At 42.6% G+C, this 22,106-nt stretch overlaps 1 protein-coding gene and 1 long non-coding RNA gene across 13 annotated transcripts in view; one reads left to right on the forward strand and one right to left on the reverse strand.

Moving 5' to 3' along the window:
• The window catches only part of MARK3 (microtubule affinity regulating kinase 3), a 62,760-nt gene extending 49,097 nt beyond the window's left edge, over window positions 1–13,663 (reverse strand). For 2 of the 12 annotated variants that reach the window (XM_065685055.1, XM_065685047.1), the window contains exons 1-3: window positions 12,929–13,658; window positions 4,735–4,773; window positions 219–410 (exon numbers count right to left, since the gene is read on the reverse strand). In XM_065685055.1, coding sequence (XP_065541127.1) covers window positions 219–410; window positions 4,735–4,773; window positions 12,929–12,979 — 282 coding nt within the window. In that variant the 5' untranslated portion in view covers window positions 12,980–13,658. Of the gene's footprint in view, window positions 1–218; window positions 411–4,734; window positions 4,774–12,928 lie in introns of all 12 variants that reach the window. The other 10 variants (XM_065685049.1, XM_065685045.1, XM_065685048.1 and 7 more) reach the window with 10 other exon arrangements.
• Window positions 13,643–21,525, forward strand: LOC136017077 (uncharacterized). The gene is made up of 3 exons (XR_010613823.1): window positions 13,643–14,001; window positions 20,357–20,444; window positions 21,285–21,525. It is a non-coding gene; the product is annotated as an uncharacterized LOC136017077 (long non-coding RNA).
• The last annotated feature ends 581 nt before the right edge of the window (window positions 21,526–22,106 follow it).

Raw genomic sequence — 22,106 nt, forward strand, 5'->3', positions numbered from 1 at the left:
GTTCAGTTGGAGAAGGACTTGTCAAAAATACAAATTTAAGAGATTATTTTTAAGAGAACTTTTGTAGTAATTACTAAAAGATACAGTTTTCCATTTTAATCCTACATGAGTGGCAGTATTTCTAGTAAAACATGCTAAAATGTTCACCTGGATGATATTACTCAGAGAGCCTGCACACCTACTGCAATTCACTACTGTTTACATTCATACCACTTTACCTCTCTGCCAGTTAGGATGTGCCTTGCCAGTTTTACTTTTGCAAAATTCCCCTTTCCAATTGTTTTAAGGAGTCTGTAATTTCCAATATGTGGCTGCTCATCTGTGCAGGAAGCTATAGAGTTCCTGCAGCGAGCTCCAGAGCGCCCAGTCCGAGAGGAAACTTCCTGCCGTCCGTCTCCATGGGACGTGTGCTGCAATAAAAACACACACAAATAAGGCTGAGAAATAAAGACAAAACACATCAATGATGAGAAGCATACAACATGCAAAAATGTTAGCAATGCCTCTGAAAAAACCTTCAGAGGATCCAACTCACACTCCAAATTCACACTGAACTTTGCTCTTATGGGGACAATCAAGGGGTTCCCAGTTCATAACACAATATCCATTTCATCACCTGGTTGACCAAATGGAACATCACCTGAACTGCAGCAACAATTGAACATTTTTAAGTAACTTACGTGGACTGCAAACCAGTTATAGAACACGGATGTATTTGGTATTATTTCCCATCTTCATTACTGTGCCTAACTAAAGCAGGAAAGCCTTTGGAAAGGAGACATAAAGCTTTTCCAAAAGCACACACAATAAAATGTTCACCTTTATCGGACAGTTTAATACTACTGACAAAATAATAAAAGGTTTCCTTTTTTCACTAGACTCTGGTTTCTGCAAAACCTCATGACTGAAAATACACAGGACAACCTGGAGAACAAGGGAGGAAATCTTCTCTAATGTACAGAAACCTCAGATATTAGTATATTAGTAGGCTGAGCACCAGTTACTGGATCTGAGATGCTGTCTACAACCTGTTAAGTTCTCTTTACTTGGTTTCCCTGAACAGCTACTAATAAGAATGAATGGGTATTATCTCATACCTACAACAGCCTTTATTCATTAGCTCACATGGTTAAAATATTGGTATTTTTTCATTTCCTGACAGCCTGTTTATGAAAGAGCAGATCCCCTCATGCTCTCAACTCATGGTTGAGCTTTATACACCAACTTCACTGAAGTTGTAGTTGGAAATACTCAGTAGCCTGCCATTATAGAGCAAATATCTGGCTATACAGAATACGACATGCTAAATTCACAGCCACCCCAGAAATGCCAGATCTTGCTCTTCTGCTACTACTACTCTTGCTGAAATCCAGAAGGGATAACAAAAAATCTGGCATGCAGCAACACCCAGTATGAAAATCACTGTAGCATAAGGATATAAGATCATAACCCAAGAGCTAACAACCATTTTGGAGGCACAATTGAAGAAATCCATGCTCACATGACACTCAGCAAGTTTCACACTTTTATTTAGTAACCTGATGTAACCTTGTGACAATAAACTCTGGCATCTGGTTTGTTAATTCAAGTTCAACAGCTGTGATCACATTCTTTTTTTAAAACACATTGATTTAATTGCAGAAATATTACTGACAGAAGTCTATGGCAACTCTTGGAGAATTGTTTCAAGTTACTGTTTTAAAAAATACATGGCGCATATGACGTTTTAGTACCAGTCTGGCTTTAGCTTCTCCTTACTGCATTGCTACTGCATTGTCACGAGACTTGTACTTCCCATATAGGTACTAAATTACTATGATCACATTAGTCTTTCACTGTAGTAAGTTATATTGAGCTCCCTAAACAGGCTGCTACAAGAATGATTAAAGACAAGGAAACATTTCTTACAGTTCTTTTCAGAACTCTCTCCTGTTTTTCCAACATGTTTTTGTGGGGCTTATGCTAGAATTGGACATGCAGTAGGATTAAATACAGAGAATGCATCTTCTGTTCAACTCTCCACTGATTTTCCATGGACAGAACTAGCCTTCCTGGCAGACCACCATCTCTACCTGACCACCCAACACTGATGCTAACTCTTTTCAAGAATTATTGCTTCTCATTCCCTTACCACATCTAGTAACTTTCATTGCTGGTTCCTTACTTGCATGATCTCATTTGGCTGAAGTAAAATGCAGTTTCCTTACATGCAGGTTATTACGTGTTCCCGATGATTAGCCCATCCTGCCCTATTTAATATTCTAGCAACCTTTATCCTAGTTTTCAGGAGCAGTTGTATACATTTCTTCCAAACCCACTAATAACTGGCATAGGAACAAGAAACACACCTGTAACAAGATCAAGTAAAATTTCAGTGCTTGATAACAATTCATTGTTCTCAATAATACCTTGAGACCTAGAGCAATTGGATGTTTATCAATAACACTCAAGGAGAAGGACGACAAAAGCAGTTGCTCATGTGAAGGAACTACTAAAGCCAGTGAAAGCCTGTATCGGCAATTTCACTATTTTGCATGCCCTTAATGCCAGGCTGCTGGTGATGGTTGTTCAGGCCACATTAGCCACCCCTGCATGTACTGGCATAGCAATGCCCATCCCTTATACTTTCCTGCACTTCAACTTCTAGCAAACCTTGCAGCAGCACACAATGCAGAGAACTTCTCTGTCAGCTCCTTTGGTACCCTCTAGTGTCAAATTATTCAGACCAGCTAAAAGAAAAGCAACAACTGCTGATGCTAGATGCTAAGACTCCTACATTACTAGCCCAGTGATCATGGACCGGGATGTTCTGTACAGGGCCACGAGGATATTTCTTGGATGTATTACAGGAAGGCTCACTTTAAGCTCAAGTACAGCATCCCAGAAATACAGCTGTACTATTTACACTGCACTTCACTGAGCTGATAACCTATCTCACTAAAAGAAGTGCACTACAACTATTTAGGCTATAGACCTTTCACACCTGGACATATGGCACGAGCACACAAGCTGGCTTCAGCAAGTATCTGCATCTGTGCTCCCTTGCACTTGAAATAATAAGCTGTGTTAGACCTGAGCTAGCTTATGAGGCTGTTGAGATGGAGGCATCAAATACCATGTATTCCCAAACCAGAGAATCTGCATATAGATTATTCAGAACCGATCTTACTCATATCCTACTTCATATAAACTGAATTAGGTGAAATAAAAGAGTCCGTTATACTACCAAATTCTGTTCCACATAGTAAACCACCTCAGCTAATATATCTTGAGAGCTTCACTATCCTCTGTTGAGGAAATGACTTCTTGTGCTCTACCATATTTTTTATGCTTTCTAGCTTTGTGCTTCCCGGGAGGAATTAACAGCTGTGAACTCATTTGGACTAGCGTTGACAAATTTAACACAATCTCCTTGTATAGATACTTCCATTTCCACCCTAACCCAGATCATTTCTTTTTAAGAATATGACCTTTTTCAGCTGTGGTTTTTGAATTTCAAGCTGCGTGTTCCTAAGCAGTTCAGTTCTCTCCAACTGACTTGCTCATAGACGTGTTTCGCTCTGTAGAAATCTATTTGCAACCGTATTTAATTTGGGCTTTATTTCACAGAACTAAATCTATCAGCAAGACCCTCCTCTGTCAACTGAACAGAACACAAGCTTTCAAATACATGAATAAAACAGCTTTCCAGTTTCAACACGGATTTTCTTTTGATTATGGAAATGAAAGAAGAGGGCTTGGTAGCATATAGTACTAAAAGGCATGAACTCAGAACAGAGTGAAAGCATTCCTACCACTGAAATAATTTTCAAGAAGCTGTGGCAAGTAGATGGTATACGCAAAAAAGCAAAAATATTGATGGTCCAGAAAAGTTTAAGTCATGCATTGGATTGTATAGCATTTGGTTGTAGTCCAGTATTCCCCAGGGCAGAAAGCTAAAAAGCAAACAGATTAAAAATCTCCCACCTCAGCCCAGAAGAATAGTAATAGCATTCTCTGCTCTCTAAACTGAGATGTAGGTCATCTGTCTTTTCCCAAGCAGACCTCCAACCCTCCCGATTTTGCCTCCCTCATCTGATCAATTTCAGGCTTCTTTTCCAAGTCCACATTTATAGGGCTTCAATAAGAAATGGGGTGTGTCCTCAAAAACATGAGCTTTAAAACAAATGTGTTCATTTGTAGTAAGTTTACACACACTGTGGTAGGCAAGCTGCACTTCCTGCACATGCATTCTGTGCAAGGGTAACACTCCCTTCATGACACTCACCATGGCTGAGAGATTCCCAAAATACCTGTCTTCATGCAAAAAAAAAAGACCATTATACTGCAGATGGGGAACTGAAGCAAGAAGACATTGTGCAGCTTCAAGCTAGCCGTAGTCACCATCTCTTTCAAATGAAGCCTTCTGAAATCCACTCATGACAAGAAAGCACCTTCTTCTGTATCTTGGTATGCATCAGGTTCCATTTAAAAAATCTTTTAAATACTGTAAAGGGGGTGGGTGGTGCACATAGTAGGAGGGCTCCCTAAAAAAAACCTGTCAATTTTCAAGCCAACAGAACAACCTCTCTTTCTCTCTCAAAAAAGCATTCTCTTCCTCCTCACCAGCCCCACCCCGGTATTACTCAACCCAGAAGGAAATGGAGTAAAACATCTCCATTTGTGAGAAACCTTACTGCGAGGGAGGGACTGAGCCCAACACCAACTATATTTGGAACACAAAGCAAAACCCACCTTTTCGCAAAAGCCTTCCCCCACTGATGAGCCGACATCCTTTCATAGCCAGAGAATGATTAGCATGAAGAGAAAGAAAAAAGAAAAGAAAAGAAAGTAAAAAGCAGATGAAATATGAAGGTGGCAATAACAAAATCTTTTTGGTAGATGTTAGCTTTATCCAGTATCTGTACAATTAGAGGTATCTTAACATTCAGAGCATTAGAAACACACAGGGCAGAAGATGACTTGCATCAAAGTTCTTATACTGCTTAAGAAGGTGCCAATAGCTGAGAAGAACCTGGAAGAAACAGAATCTGATATCCATTTGAAGAGCTGAAAAACATTAAGAAATTAGAATGCTCAAGACCTGCAAAAATCCATGTTTATTTACAGTAAGTAGGAAGCTTTCTTTCTACAACAGGGAGGCCAAACAGTATCAGTGTTTTAAGCATCTGATCTATAGAATAGTGAAAACTACCTTCTCATCAGCTAAATGAACTAATAAAATGTAATCTTACAAAAGTCTCTAGGAAAGTTTATTACCTTGGCTGTTAGCTCATCTTTGTATGAAATACTACAAAGTGGTATTATAGAATTTCTTGGAAAGCTGTCAGACCAGTAACAATTGCGATGGCCTCATTCATCTCAGCATTTTTAATTATAATAAGAAAAAATTGTACTTAGAGCCTATCCCTTACAATATTAATACTTTAAACATTCCAGGACATAATTAACATTTGAGACACTAAACTGCTTCATTACTCTAACTTGGGCACACAACATACAAAGAAGACATGGCAATTTCTGGCTATGCACTCCCCACCAGCAACCTAATTTATAAAAAAAACTTACCAGGAAACATACCATAGCTTTAAAATACAAAACCAACCCCCCTTTCCCTTCCCACCCCACCCCCCCCCAAAAAACCACACCCAAAACCTTAAATTAAACATGTGAAGACAAATTTCACTGCAGCCCTTCCTAACAATGTGCTGTATTTTATTTCCCACTTATCATTAACATCTTTAGGAAGACAGGGACTGCTGAGTACTACTTAGGGCAACAGAATAAAGGTTAGCCCTAAGGATATTCACAGAGGTAGTATCTTATTGTGCAGATATATCCATGAAACAGCACAGCAGGGCATCCCACAACTGCTGACAAAGGAATTTTACTGGAAAGTCCAAACACAAACACCAAGAAGTGCCACAGCAAACACTCAGCCACAACTGTCCACATACCAGTTACCACTCTAAGAATTCTTAAGTCACCATATACTATATTATTTTCCTATATTACAGAATAGGAAGACATCAGGTGAAGATGTTCTGTACGTGTCCTGGTTTTACTTCCCTCCTACCACTGGCCAAGGCACAAATCAGGACATGGAGCAAGGTGGATTTGTCAGACCCAGCATTCCTGTGCCGATGTTTGCATAGCCAATTCTTTCGTTCCAGCACATGTAATTAAAAGGCAGTTTTCAGCCTAGCTTGCTACATAATCCATCCTAAGGCTGAACAGACATTGTTTCCATCTCATGAAATTTTAAATGCTGTCCTACAAATGAAAATGATATCCAATGTGGTATTAAACTTATCAATCCATGAAGGCAGATTTATTCACTGAAGTGTGCTACAGCCCTACCATTATGGATGCTGTGAAGTGTGGAACAACTGAAAGGGTCAGAACTCAGCAAGGGAGACAAACAGACCTTCCAGAAATACATTATAGCTGGTAAAGGAGAGAAAAATAATGTGGATACTTCCATTGCCAAAAGGTGAAGAACCCACTGTACAATTCTCAGCCTATCATAATACTCATTCATTTAAGTAGCATGACACTTCATGAAAATGAGTGGCTAGTTTAATTAGGTCATATTTGTCAACCAGTTTAGAAGGAAAACCTGAAGAGTAAATACAGTCTTTAGCACACACAGGCTATACCTCTTGACACACATTCCCAATTCTCCCTAACCTCAGTGGGGAGGGTGAAATAAAGGAAAAAAAAAAACCTGAGCAGTAGTCAGGACAAGGCAGCTACGGCTCAAAGCACAGCAGTGCAACCCCTACACCAAGCAGCCTGATGGAGGCAGACAGCAAGGGGTCTGACATATGGGAAACTTTTGCTTGGCAGAAGGAGCACTGCTACCCAAAGCAACACTTACACGCTCACAGCTCTGGTCTCAGACAAGTGGGAAGAGCCAGTGACAACTGCACCACTGCCCTGAAGATCAGAGCGTGAGAGCATCAATAGCAAAGCACTATCAGGCTTCACTAAAGGAAGGATGCTCTCCTTTGCAGAAATACAGGGTCTGGCTCAGGAGTATATAACCATGTATAACCACTACAGGCTCTGCTGACGTATTTGACATCATTTGGTTCATACTCTATACAGCATATGAAAAGAGAGTGAATCTGTAATTCCATGATTAGCACTGAACAACAAAACACTGAAGAAATCCTGCTTATATAATCAGAAAGCTAAGTCTGGTGTCAGTTAGAAAAGCTTTTTAAAAGCTCTTTTGTTGCTTCACATTATCAAGATCTGACATTCATCATATCTTTCCAGCCAAAAGTTTCTTTACTGCTGATTAAAATGGGTATTTATTGACATCAGCCTGAGGAATAATAGCTGAAGAGCCAACCATATTCTATTCTTCATCAACGATACTGCCAACTAAGTTGTTTCCAGAATCATCACTGTCAGTAATTACATACTAAACAGAAAAAAAACCCCAACCCTCACAGTTGGTTTTCAAAGACCACACTAAGCTTGCGGATAGAGAAGTTTACTTAACCCTGCAGGAACAAATTTTATTCTAAAGTTAATTTTTGTTTATATGTGTATATATACTCATATACATAGAGCACAAGTTGCTGCTTTACAGGCTAAGAATCTTAACCCAAGGGTTTCAGCCAGGAGACTGACTGCTACCACAGGTGTACTCCGTACCTTTCTGGTTTATGTTTTAAGAGCAGGAAGCATCTATTCATTATTTGTACTAAGCATTTTTAGAGGCAGAGATCTTCACACTAAGCTGAGCTAACTTTGATGTGCTATGAGTCTAAAAAAGTGACCATTTCTGATCTGGCTGACATCCATTAGGCAGCATTATTTGACTGAGAAGAGGAAGTTGCAGACACATGCTACTTACATATCATATGAAAGGGAGATCTGGAGAGACAAATGCCTCCACTCTTAGAATTCCTTTGACTTGAGTCACCTGAGACACGTAGCCAACAGGAATTGTCCGCTTGCATCAACAAAAATATGCCTTTTGACTAGAATTAAAATGGAGAATTGAGCAGGTAAGGATATTAGGTGAGTGGCTAAAAAAGCCTAGGACAACATCTACAAAGTTTAGTGTACTAAACCCCGTATTTCCTCTTGTTTATTTTCTTTCCATAATTTCTGTAGCTGCGTTCCGTTTTTCAGACTGATACTTCTAAGGCCACAATTCAAGACACATTCAGCAGCACTAATAAAATACATGAACTAAGTCTGACTTTTTAACAACTACTGGAGCAAGGTCCTGTAGCTTAGTTTTTCTGAGTTACTGAAATCATGTAAACAAGGTAAAGAAGACTGTTGTAAGAGCAGAACACCATTAATTTGTGAAGTGTTCCACTGCAGTTATGTCTCTCTGTGGTTGTGGCAGAACACAAGTTATCTTAGCCCTAGAGTGCTGTGTTACGACTGGCATAGATCAAACCAAAACAAAAATGGTAAGACTCATCTGTAGCCTTGCTCACCTGAACTGGCTATTCCCATCCTCTCCTCTGTGTCAGTATTTGCAGCCACACAGAATGGGGATAAATCCACTTTTTTTGGGGGGGTCATTTCAGTCAGATCAGAGCATTGACCAGACTTGTCCTACAGCCCTGCAGTAATAAGTGCTGGCACAAACCAGAGGAAGGGAGTCAAGGCTGATGCCCCTAGCAGCTCCCATCAGTTCAAGCTGACAGGAAACCCAAATGATTGAACAGGGCACAGCCTACTTAGCAGAGCTGAAGAATGAAACTTCTCACTTCAAAATGTGAATATACTTGCAATGTCACACAAGCTAATCAGGTATTTTTTTGAGAACCAGACCTATCAGGTATCCCAACCAGTGAGAAATGCAGAAAAAGCATTTCCCCAGTCTGTGAGACTTTGAAATTAAAAAATACATCCCAGATGAATTCCTAAAACATATTTTATTTTTAGTTATCTTGCCACCTTCACCTAATTTATTTCAAACCAGAATACTTATGACAACTGGTGAAAAATATGGAAGAATGTAGATGGTCCCTGCAGAAGAAAATCCTACCAGAACTCTTGCCACAGGCATACTTTACTCCTCAGCCCCTTCTTTAAAAACAAACAAAACCCCAACAAAACCCAAACAGGATTTCACTCTATGGGAGAAAGCATCCCGATTACAGATCTATTTGTAATAGGAGAAGACTGATAAATAATACATAGAATAATGCAAGACTGCATATTATCTGCAAAAGCTCTAATGTACTTCATAGCTAATTGCTAATAAACCAAGATGTACCACACTAACCTTCACAGCATCTTAAATTTTTGAACCTAACACTGACCTTACTATCCTTTTTAAAGTAAAAAAATCAGATATTTCTGCTGCACAGAATCCTTTTGTACAGGCTCGTACAAGCACAGTTACCATCACACTGACATTTTTCAATAGCAAATTTTTCACATTAGCACAATCATGGAGGTAAGAGCACATTTTAGTCTTACTTTTCCTCAAATTACTTAAGTTTTTAATTCAGACTAGCCTGTAGTACAACACATTCTAAACAGTTACCTTTTTCCCTCCCCCAAAAAACCTCAACACCTGTGCAATGAACAGGCGTAAATTAACTGTCCAAAGATTATTTTTTTTCCTATAAAAACCTTAAAAAAAAGCCTACGAGCCTCCACACCACCTGTATTTCCATGTTTCCATCTTCATCTTCCCACTCTTTGGGAATTCTTTTTAATGAATATTCGTCCTATTCCCCACAATCTTGTTCCTCATGCTCCTATTTCTTTGCCACTGGTTGTCCTCCATCCTGCCATATGCCCATTTCTCTGTGACCAGCATCTTTGATTTCCTAGTATCGTTTTTTCCCATTATGTTTCCACACTCCTCCCTCCTCCATCTTCTCTCCCTCCTCATCACTAGTAAACAGGTTTACTTCTTCTGCCACCTAAAGATCCTTCTTCTGTGTCTACCTTGTCCCCCAGTTTTGGATAAAGGAGGTTTCTACTGTTTCTGTTGCTTTTTCTCCCACAGGCAGGACATAATTTTGTGTAAGACAGAAAAGATCTGACCCCTCATTCACTTCTGTCCCCTACGCAGCTGGCAGCCATTGCTACACAAGATGTGGCCAGAGAGGAGCTGCTCTATCTCTCCGGTGAGAAGCAGCTTATTGCAGGCCAACAGCCAGCTTCCAACTGTCCAAGTGTGAAGTTCCTATGATCACAGATCATCTGGGATGCCTTTGCTATCAAAACCAGGTGACTCGGAGCCAAACTTTTTAATCTCAAAAGGCACTGAAAGCTTGATAGCTGCGAGTGGCTTTTGGTGAAAGTCATTGCAACAGCATTTCCACTTCAGCAGTACATGTCTTAGTTAGAAGTGGTATACACTGCCTTAAAAAAACAATCAGGTACTGACAATTAGACCTCCTCTATTCAACAGGAGCTGCCAACCACTGAACATGGTTAACTGCAAGCACAGACAATGATAGTTTATGCTCACTGTCATTCTGGAGGCTAACTTCATTTTCAAAACTGCAAGTATAGGCATGGATAAGCTATGATCAGCATGCTTCAACCAGATTCAACACCAGCCAAGCCTTTGTCAGCAGTGGTAACCTTCCAAGCAGAGAGACGGCACTAAAGGGGTCCACAACCATGGCCCAAATACCTTGGCACCTCTTAAGACTCCTCCCACCAAAGCTTCAGAGAGTACTATGAATATTAACTAATTAGACTTCTCTCATGTGAAATAGAGTCAAGAGCTCAATTTACCTGTCAACACAATACACCCATTGATCTCTGGGGTGGCAGAACAGTTAACTGAAGTATGAAAATTGTTACATTTGGTATAAAAAAAAAAAGAGATCTGGCATTCACAGCTGTAGGGGTAATTCAGAGAGACTAAATGTCAGATTTAAATTTAGTTTTAAGCAAGGCTGAACAGAACATGTTTTGGTGAATTTCTAGATAGCCAGAATATCAGAGACAGCTTCCTGAATGATACGATATTGTACAGGGGGGAGGAGGAGAGGGGCGGAAGGGTTGGTTCAATGGACTGGGCGAGTACTCAGATTAATCACTCCCTGTCAATATCACTACCTACAGGTATTTCTGTGGTCACCAACCCAGATTACAGCAGCTGAAAAATATGCCTTAATCTAAACCTAAGGCAATTCATCTGCAAGCATGAAAATCCATGTACGTTAAATTATAAAGACTACAAAAGAGAAGTGTTAGACCAGTATTTTGAAGTGAGAACAATGTGCCTTAAGTGGAAGACATGTAAAAAATCTATCTTCAAGTGCTAGAACACACAGCTTGTGAATAATGTATTTCCTTGAGCACATACTCAGTCTTTCCCCCGTTAAATTATCCAGGGTAGAGTTTGAATTAATTAGAGAACCTTATCTGAATGCTTTCTAAAATGATTTACTGGGTGGCCTCTACACATATACATGGAGCTTGAAAACCTCAGTCAGGTCTGCTTACAGACCAGAACAATTATCCAAATAAACTGTGTATAGTATTTTGTAGTGTATGCTACAACTTCAACTCCTCCCTATGGCATAGGAAGGGCTGCATAATATTTTAATTATTTTCTTCCACAAGGCAGGAAGCTCATTGAGATTTTACAACCAAATATGCTTAGTTAGCTTTTTACTCAATAGAGCCTTTAGCCTGCAGGTTGCATCTAGTGCTAAAACAAATAAAGATCACAGAAGTTCGAAGTGCCTATTATGTCAATAAAATCTAAATCCCTAGTAATGCAGTAATTGTTCCATGCAGCATGTTTCCTAACGCTTTGTCTGGTCTTGTTTTAAACAATGGGGCTACCATCACTTTTCTCAGACTATTTATGGTCAGGAACAATCCAACAGTTTTTCCTGATATTTAAGCAAGGTTTCCACTTTTTATGCCAGTCCAAAACATAAGAAGCCCTCGTAAAAAAAAAGCCTCCTCCATCAAGTTTAGCATCTGCCTCCTAAAGAATATCAGATAACCTCTACAGAAAGCTGAATACAAAGTTCACTGATCGACTCATCTGAGACTACAGTGAGTGACAACTCCCTTCTGTTTATCATTTGGGAACATGTCAAGAGCCTATGCAGAAAAATGGTTTGACAGCATACATGGGGATCAAGTAAGTTTTAACTTAAAAGAAATACGTTTCCTATCGGCAGAACGGGAGTTTCCTACTCAGCTTCGTTTGTGGCTCTCTGCTCATGTGGCAGGACTTTTGTTTTTCCCCCTTTCCTTTAGCATGCGACCTGTGTGATTATTAATACAGTGTTTGCCCCAATCTTGTGAATAAAGTGCCAATTCCTAAACCCTGGCTTTGTTAAGAAAAAAAAAAAAAAAAAAAAAAAAGAAAAAAGGAGGGGGGTGGGGGTAAACAGATCCCCTTGTCTGGAGAATAGTTCCAGTAAAGAAACCCTTTTAATGTCATCTGAACAGGTGACTAGCCTAACAGCGTCGTTATCAACGAGAACCCTGCAAATTAAGCAGGGAAGAGGCCCATTATCTAGGTCACCTAGCCCACCCTACCAAAGCTGAATTATTACCTTCCGTTTACCAGAGGTTGATTCGGCAGCTTTTAGCAGCAAGTTTGCATATTGTAAGACAGCAAGCAACCGGGACCCCCCTCCCCACTGCGGATCTTCTCTTCCCGTTACCAACATAACAAATCCGATCCTCGCCACCAAGACACACTCGAATAAAGCCTCAGAGAGGGGACACCGGGCTGGGGGAGGGATGCCCGCAAATGCTACTAAATCGGCGAACCGTGCTGTGGGGGAGGGTGTTTAAAAATAATTTTAAATAAACCGGTTATTTGGGAACAGCCCAAGCGGCGAGAGGTTAATGTCAGCCCTCGGCAGGGCGATGCCCCTGCCTGGCCGGGTCCCGTCGCAACCCCGGGGAGGGTGCCTGGGCCGGTCCCCCCGCGGCCGGCGGTACTCACGTTCTCGGTGTCGCGCTCGTTCACCGTGGGCAATGGAGTCCGAGTGGACATTTTACTTCACTCGGGCGGCCGCGAAGGCGGCGCGTACAGACACACACGGGCCCCCAGGGCCGGGCTGCGCGTCTGCTCGGAGATGGTGGTCGCAGGGAGCCACCATGAAGGACGAGGTGGCTGGCGGGGGGCGGCGTCGCGTCGGTGCCCCCCACCCTCTGGCGGCGCCTCACGCCCGAGCTAGATCCTCCTCGGGGAGCGGAGCGGCCTCGCCCCCTCCGAGCTCATCCTACAGCCAGGCCGGGGTCCGCGGGGTCAGCAGCGGGAAGGGGAGCGCCTCATCAACCGGGGAGGGATGGAGCCAGGGGAAGGGAGGCGGCGAGTGCGCAGCAGGGGGAAACGCGGGGCGGGCGGGAAGGAGGAGGCGGCAGGGCTTCTGTCGCCGGCCCCTCTACGCTGCGGCCCGGGGCACGGCGGCCAGCGCAGGCCCGCCGCCGAGGGGACTCCCCTCTCCTTCGCCCGCCGTAGCCCCTCTTCACCGGGCAGCCGCTCGCATCCCGGCCCGTCTCTACCCGCCCGCCCCAGTCTCCGAAAGGCCGGCACCCCGCGGGCCGCGGCTGGGCTGGGAAAGCTGGGTGCCCGCCCGTTACGCTTGCCTGCCTGCCCCCCGCCCCTCCGCCGCTCCCGGACGAGCCAAGATGGCCGCCCGGCTTCCTCCGCGCGAGGCTAGCTCCGACGTGAACCGGAAGGGGCCGCGCCGGGGAGGCCGGCGCCGGCTGGTGGTTGCCAGAGGCCGCGCCGGGGCAGGGTGTGGGGCTGGTAGCGGCGGAGCGGGTAGAGAGAGCTGCTCTTCGTGTGGTGATCGGCGCCCCGCGCCGGCCCCCGGCGGTGGGTCGGCGGAACACCTGCCGTCCCCGCGGCTCCGCCTGGCGTTGCGCAGGCATGGCTCTGTTGTACTTCCTTCCCAGAGCAGCCCCGGCGCGGCGTGAAGGGGGATTAGGGTGTGCAGGGTGTCTCCTACACAGGCCCTGGGGAATGACGAGACCCCTAGTGCGGCCGGGCAGGGAGTGAGGGGAGAAACGGTGAGAGCTGGGGCAGGGAGGCCGGGTGTCAGCACCGTGGGGGGCAGGGGGTGAAGCCGCTGCGTGCAGTTGGAGAAATGGCAGCATCTGTGGAGAAGGGACGCGGGACAGACCGTGCTGCCCGCTCACAGCCAGCAGCAGGAACACTTGCATGGAGCCCAGAAACGTGTCTGCTGTACAGCGGGGGTCAGGGTGCGGTGCTGAGGTCGTCTTCTGTCAAAGCGTGTCCTCCCTCGTCTTGACTTCGCCCCCCCAGGGGACGGTGTGTGGTAAAGACAGGAGCTCGCACGTCGTCCAGGGGCTGGGGCTGGGGCTGGCAGAGCTCACCTGGTGCAGGCAGGCGCCCGTACCGTGTTACAGCACTGCGTTTTCGTAACAGCTGGTGGCTTGTTTGATTTGGTGGAGGAGGGTGGAACCCAGGAGTATCAAAACACGCTTAATATATCCAGTACTTATTCTGCACAATCATTTGTAAGTGTAAAAGGAAGATGGTATAGGTGTAAGTAGATCTAGTTACGAATTAAAAGCAAGAAAGGGAAGTAATTTGTGTATATTCAGTGTACAAGTTTTCTAGAAACATCTGTATTATAAAGAATATGAACCTCTGTAGGAAAAAAAAATGCTAGAAGTGGTGGGATTTGGAGGAACTTGGCATCTCAGGGGATCTGGCAGCCTAGATCTAGCCTAGAAAGTCAGATAAACTAAACTTTCTAAAGTGTAGTTTATCTGACAAACGTCATGCCTTGAACTCTATTCTACAGTGTAAGTAATATTTACCTCACTTTTAGAGACATGAACAAGGATAGACTTTGAACACCACCCAATAATAAGTTCGTCTGTTACTTCATCGTCAGGACTACAAGATGTTCTGCAACACCTGACTTGCACAAGAAAACCGATGGACTTGCATGGTGTTTTATCTTCCTTCCTCACTCTCAAATTAAGCTAATGCCTTGCCCTGTGTCAACAACAGGAATTTTGCATTCAATACTCACCTCTCGTGCAAATGATTGGTATTTCTGTGCATACATACCTCTGTCCGGGTGTGTATATGCTCAGGTGGTACATGTGCATAGCGGAGCCACTCTCCCTGAGTAGCAGGCAGGACACTTTTCATGGAGAAGGGAATGGGATTTGCCTGTATCTGGTTTGCCAAGGTCAATCACAAAGTCTGAAGCAAAGCCAGGAAAAGTATCCAGATCTCCTGGCTCTCCGCTTTTGCCACAGGGCTGCTGCTTCATCTCTTTCTTTTCTGTTGCCAGTAGGATATGTTCTTTACAATGTGTTTGTAAAAAACTGTAATTGACTTATGCTATCACCCTGCACTGATGAGAGCGCTCCTGCCAGTATGAGAAGGTTGAACTACAGACGTTGGAGCCAAGTACCAATGTGCAGCACACTGGGCAGAGTAGTGCTGTTTGCACCTATGGGTTTGCCTGTCCCAAGCCCTGGCAAAGCTGAGATCTGTGAAAGTCCTGTGCACGGGTGTGAAGAGGTATTGAAGTAAACTAAGCATTGTGTTATACATACTTGTGTTGCCGTTCCATGGAAACAGCAGTCACTCAGATAAAATCTGATGGATAGTTAGGTAAAAATCCTAGGCTAGTTAATACAATAGGAGTTCCACTATTACCCTCAATAAAGCCCACATTTAATACAGTCCAAATTAAAAGGGGCTGGGAAAGGGTGCAGGCGAAGGGGAATTGTGGGGCAGGAGTATTTGTGTCTTTTAGAGTCATGTTTCTGACTGGCAAAGTGATTTTGAACTAAGAACTTTAGAAGAAATTGTTGAGACCACAAAAATAACAGCAGCTGATTTTGCTGTTTTATTGCCAATAAATGGCAACATTGATTAGTGCTGTTTTTTTCTGTGTAGCAAAGCTTGCACAGGAAATGACAAACTGTATAGCAGATACTGTCTATTGTATTTCATTGTTGCTATATTCTGTTTCTCCCATTTAAACAGATGAGTTTCAAGTGTATTCATTTTCTTCTTAGAAATTTGGCCATAGTAAGGAAACTGATTGCATAGGTTTCCTGTTTCTTTGTTGTCCATAAATATTCTGCAATGTTATCAGGTGCTACTTAAATCGCATGCACAAATTGGAAGGTGATTTTTTCCTATCTAAACTCCCTGAATACTCAGAAAACAGTATGATAACAGAATTATGCTTTCTGGTTCTTGTGATAGTGATAGTGATAGTGATTTCATAAGTGGGACTTAGGTGATGATGTTTGTGTGTTATCCAGAATAGGCTGCAACTTGCGCTTTGAGCTGTACTGGCTACAGTGCTAACAGCTGTAAAAACTTGTTTTTGCCAGTAGAGTTGGAGAATATGACTCAAAGACACAGGAAGCAGATCTGCTAGTTAAGGTGCCTTTTTATGTCACTTGTTTTGGCTGTCAAACAGAAAACAATATGATACAAAATGACATCATTGTGGGGAAGAATTTAGATTTTATTTTTTTCCTGGACATTAAAAGTCCAGAATTTCTCTAACACTGCATTGTACAGACAGAGCAGACCCTGACTTCAAGAGCATTTGCAATCAGAGCAGAAAAAAATACTGAAATTGATTACAATTGCTGGACAAAACATAAGGATTTATTTTAATGTATTCTAATGCACGGATTTTGAGTCTTAATTCTGGCAGAAGGATTGCAAATGAAGAACTGACTGAGGAATTTCTATTCCACTCACCTCACTTTAAAGGCTGTGGACTGAAAGACATCTGCTGTCAGAGGCAAGGAGAGAATCAGCTAATGTAATTGTTATAGCTGCCTCATTGTGCACAGCAGCTATGACAGTATACACCTGCTGGGAATCTGCCCAAATATTAAATCATTTTAGTTTATACAAATATATTACTTTAGACTGATAATTGTTAGCTCTGGTGCAGCTTTTTGGTGTTTCTGTAAGCTTTTACAAAACACATTTTAAAATGCGTTACTTCCATAGAGCTGTAACCACTATTTATGCATTATTATTCCAACACCTTATTGGTTTTTTTTTCTTGTAGAAATTCTACAGTAATCCCAATCAGTGGAGGATTTCCAGGACTGTTTCATCAACAGTGTTGTCTTTAAAACTAATTACTTTGGTTTGAAATATTTTTTTTATATTTGTTTTTAAAATTCCAACTTCCACAGAATACATTATCTTAACAGAGTTTTATAGTAGGAAGAAGTGTGCAATTTTGAAAATGGCGGTGGCAAAGCTATTGATAGAAAAGGACTGATTACTGTCTGCAGCCTGAATCAATAGTCCATGTTCAGTTATAATGAGGCCCAAGTGCAAGCCACTGTAAGGCCAGGGTGAAATGTGATTTCAATGTCAGAGAAAACAACAGAAAGAGAAAAGGTTTTCCTCCTCGGCTTCGTGTCCTGCAGAAACTGAGATCTGAAAGTGGAAGAAAATTGTGTGTGTGTTGACATCTTCCTTTGATCTGTCCCCGTTTAACTTCCAGACTTGCTTTTCCATACAGGAAAAGAGCAAGTCCCTAGGGGCAGCAGAGCGGCTGTGGAGGTGCAGTTGCTCTGCATTCCTCATGGATTGGAGAGATTCAGGCTCTGTGCTGTGACTATGAGAAAATAGGAGCAAACAGTGGTGGTTCCTCGTCTGTATGCCTCATTTAATTCCTTATCTGTAAGGCCAAGCACACTGTGCTTTGCCTGCAGAGCCATGTGGCATGGTGCATGAGACATGAACCTTTGTGATGGGATCGCTATCAAGTGCCCAAACTGCACTAATTCCACCACCAGTTGACGCAAATGCCTATACGGATCATGAGCTCTGGGACAGAATCTGCTCTGAAGAGCCATCTTAGAGCATTGGTGTCATGGGTTGGCACAAGGTCAGTGTTTAGAGAAGTGAGAGAATTGAAAGTATCTCCTTAGTTTCACATGAACCTGATGCCTTGTAGGTTACAAAGGACAAGTAGCCAGTTGGTAGGGATGCTAGCTCTGAATTTGGCTCCATATGTTTGAAGTTACAATAAGTGTTTTATAACAAGCCTCTTCCATTCCTACTAGTGTGTGACCCTATCAGAGCTGCATCTTAAACATAAATCCTTTTGGATTCTTTGCCGTCTGAGCCAGGTATGTTACTGTTCCTCGCACATCATTTCCTGAGTGGTTGGTACTGAATTAAAGACTTGGTTCACAAGGATGGGAAAAGAATAGATGACTGTAGCAGACATAATGTTTTCAAGCACAAATTAGTAACTGATGTTCCCAAGAGTTTATAGGAAGTAACTGTTTATAGTGGTGAAATAAATTCATATGGTCTCCAAAGCTTTGGCAGAACCAAGCCCTGAAGTCCCTCTGTGTGGATTTCCCTGACTTGTGTTTGATTTAGATTGTATCATCTTTCATTTAAATATTACCAGAGGCAAAGAATTTGTGAGTAATCCAGGGAAACTGTCCATGTGATTGTTCCCCATCACTGTTGGAAACTCTTGCTTCTGCTCTGGAGAGGCCTACTAATGACAGCTTCCAGCTATGGGATATCTCGTGCTTTTGTCTCGTGGATGATCAAACTTTTACTCCCAACCAGAAATCAGCTCAGCCCACAGCCATCTCTTTAAGAGACTGAAGAGGTTGAAATCTTGCAGTCTGTCACCAAAAGGCCTCCTATTCCAATTTGTAAGCACTAGTGTGCACGTTTTCCCTATTTCATCTCCACCTTATCTGTTGGTCGGTGCTGCCCGTACCAGACATGAACATGGTATTCCAGCTGTAATAACACTAAACCCAAATACAGACATGATACAGCTTATTTTGCTGATGCCACATTTAAGAAGCTGTTTATCCCTCTCAGATACTGTAACTCTGAAGTCTGGAAACTCGGGTTCAGCAGTGATTCTCTTGCCTTTTTCAGTGTCTCCGACCCTTCCCCTCCTTGCGTGTATCCCCTATTCTAAAACTATGCTTTATTATTCCTACAGTATGATTTCTAACTTGGGTCATACTCAGACATGCATTGCTTACCCGAATGCAGTTTTGCAAACTGGTTTGCTCCGCACCAGTGGCACGTTCTTTAATTTCCACCTCTTCTCTCTGTCTTGGTGCCATCTGCAGAACTCGGTCGTAATCCTTTTGTTCGTTGATAGTCCTTGATAAAATACCAGTTGGCGCAGATAAAGACCTGACTGAGCAGGGTTATAGGAACATTTTTTTCTGTTAAAAAATTGCTGATAAGTAGATGCCACCTTGAAAATTCACACCATGCACTAGCCATCCCAGGGTGGGAAAGGGCTAGAGGGAAAATAAACAGCTTGGACCAAACCCAGCTGATTACCAGAGTCTGCCAGCAGGCAAAGGGAAGGGGTGCAAGGACTGAGGGATGGATAAATGGTTGGAGGGGAGCACTGAGCCAAGCATCCCAGGGTGGCACCCAGGGAGCAGTGCCTGCTCCCCTCAGTGTCCAAGCACCCTTCCAGGAACACTGTGGTGCTGTGTCAGGGATGATTAGTTCGACAACCATTTTATATGTGTCACATTGGGTTTATATTGTTTTGGTTTCTTAATCAACATGTCCTGCTGCAACAAGTTGAAGGCCTTAAAGAAGTCCAGGAGTTTTACATCAGTGTCGTTGCATGTATCACTCGATCTTGTAATCTCCTTGGTTAAAGATAACAAGTCAGTTTGAAAGGGTCTCTTCCCATAAGCTCCTGTTGATTGGCATTAATTATATCTCCCTCCTTTAATTCTTTGTTAATCTAGATCCATATGAGTCATTCCATTTTACTGCTGGGACTCATGTCAGGAGACAAGCCTATAAATACTTAGATCTTTCTCTCTACCTTTTCCAAAATCTTTCCCAACATCTGCTTTCCTTCAGAGCTTCCCCACTGCCCAGAAAGTTACTGGGGATCACACACAGCTGTCGTACTGTGCTTGTGCATTGAAAACATCGTTGCTAATCAGCCTGACAAAGCCAGCTGCATTATATATGCTACTGAAAAAAGGGGTTTTGAACAATAAATTAACTCTACAATCATAAACTACCTTTGCAAAAGCATGGGAAGAAATACTTCATTTGCATGTTTATTTTGAGTTTCTGTATCACAACCTACACAACTATGCCTACAAAGGGCCTTTTTTAAATGCATGGATGATTTAAAAAAGAGGATTTATAGAAGACCAGCCAGAGGGATGCACAGCACAGATGGGTTTCATGTATGGTTCCCAGCATGGTGCTTCACAGCACCTTTGTTCTAGCGGTAAACTACCTTTTGCCTTCCATTCTCCTCAAACAGTGACCAAAACCCAGGAGATGGACAAACAGTGCCATACTTACTACTGTTACTGTAAATGTGTACTAATATCATCACTTTTTGTTTGTTTGTTTCAGACCATCAAGGAGATGACAAATAGATAACATATTTGGGCTTGTTTAATAGCAAAAGATGAGTTGCTGGTTTGAAAATGTCTGCTAGAAGGTCAGTAGCTTCAAATTGAATTGGAAAAATTCCACATTAATGCTGTTGCCCCAATGCTGATTAGAATTCATATCACATAAGACCACAAAAACACTTTTGGAGAGAGAGAGAGGATGTTTTATCATCTAAGCATAGGGCAGTTTTCAAGATGTATAGATGAACAAAATTAATTAGGAATATTTTAATATTATAAAAATAAAAAGCAGGAATTAGGACTGTATTAATTTAATTTCAAACACATAGGTAATAGCCTCAACTCCTGTGTTCGTCTGCATCTGCGTTTATCTGACCAGGTATCTGAGATTGCTGGTGAGCACCAGGTTCCTCCTGGCTGCCACTGCGTGAGCCTGGCTGGCACTCCCTGCAGGGAGGACATGCTCCCAGCTCAGGCTTTGAAGGAACAGGACATCTTCATCCCAAAATAGTAAGGGCACTGTCTCTGCTTCTTCCCAGCCAAGAGTGCCAGGCACAGCTTAGCCTTTTTTTCACTGACGACAATAAACATTTTGGGATTAGGTCTGCGGTCTGCATGAATCACATAGCTTTGTATGACTTGCTAGAAGTGCCCAATGTTATATAAACCTAATAAGTGAATAGTCCCTTTTGGCAGTGAAGTCTGTGCACGGTGCAGGTATTCTCTGTTGAGAAAATTCAGCCTGCGGCATACAGCTGAAGAGTTTTCTCCATGTATCATGGAGTTTCCCTTTGAATAGCTTGCATCAATTGTCTTTCCACATGTTATACAGCATCACATGATTTACAAGCAAATGTCTAACTACAGCTATATGACATTAATTACCATTCATTGCTTTTCTTCCCTTTTGACCTTCCCTTTTCTAGCATGATGCTTCTCCTGGGACTTGTTGGACCAAAGTCTCTTTTCACTGTTCATAGAAACACCATTGGAGTGGCCGCTGCTGGGAGCAGAGCAGGCAGGCAGCCATAGGAACCTGCTTGCCTGGGGAGTGCTGCTTTGGGGGCTCTGCACCCCTGCCCTGCCCTCACTTAATACCCACTTTGCCATCTACCTTCTCCCTGGCCTCTTTACTAGTCTGGCAACAGAGGGATCAGTCTGGCAGGATGTACCCTTGCAAATACAGAATCTCATTGAGCTAATAAATAATTCCTGTCATTGCCTAAGGTTGCCAACAGTAACATTCCCTTCCCCATTTACAGGAGATGCTGAATCTGGCGTTGGTACTATTAACACCTTTAACATTTCTCCCGTTAAGAGTTTCTGCCCATAAAAGGCTTTTCATAGTTTCCTTTGGTTCTGGTTTTACTTTCTTTCATGGCTACTGAAGCTTGAGCCACCTTGGACTTTGAGGGGTCAGCCCTTTAAATTTGTCTTAAAACTCTCACAGTAGTTACAGAGTTTTCAATCTGATTCTGAAAAGCAAATAATATTGAAGAGCAGCGTGGGGGTATGACTTTGGATGCTTTAGGAACCTTTTTCGTTCACCCCTTTTTTCAGTAGCAGGATGAAAAAAAAGAGAGGAGCAAAACACCCATGGAAAAAAGCCACCAATAGTTTTTGATATGAAACTTCTCTAAGACTTATTGAACAAAGGCAAGGTTCCTCCTTCTGGAAACCAGCAGAATGGAGAGGACTGGGCAGATTTTTAAAGAGTCAGTAAATGCTTGCTAATATTTCTCAAAGAG

Source organism: Lathamus discolor, chromosome 6 (assembly GCF_037157495.1).
Source record: "Lathamus discolor isolate bLatDis1 chromosome 6, bLatDis1.hap1, whole genome shotgun sequence".
NCBI lineage: Eukaryota > Metazoa > Chordata > Aves > Psittaciformes > Psittacidae > Lathamus > Lathamus discolor.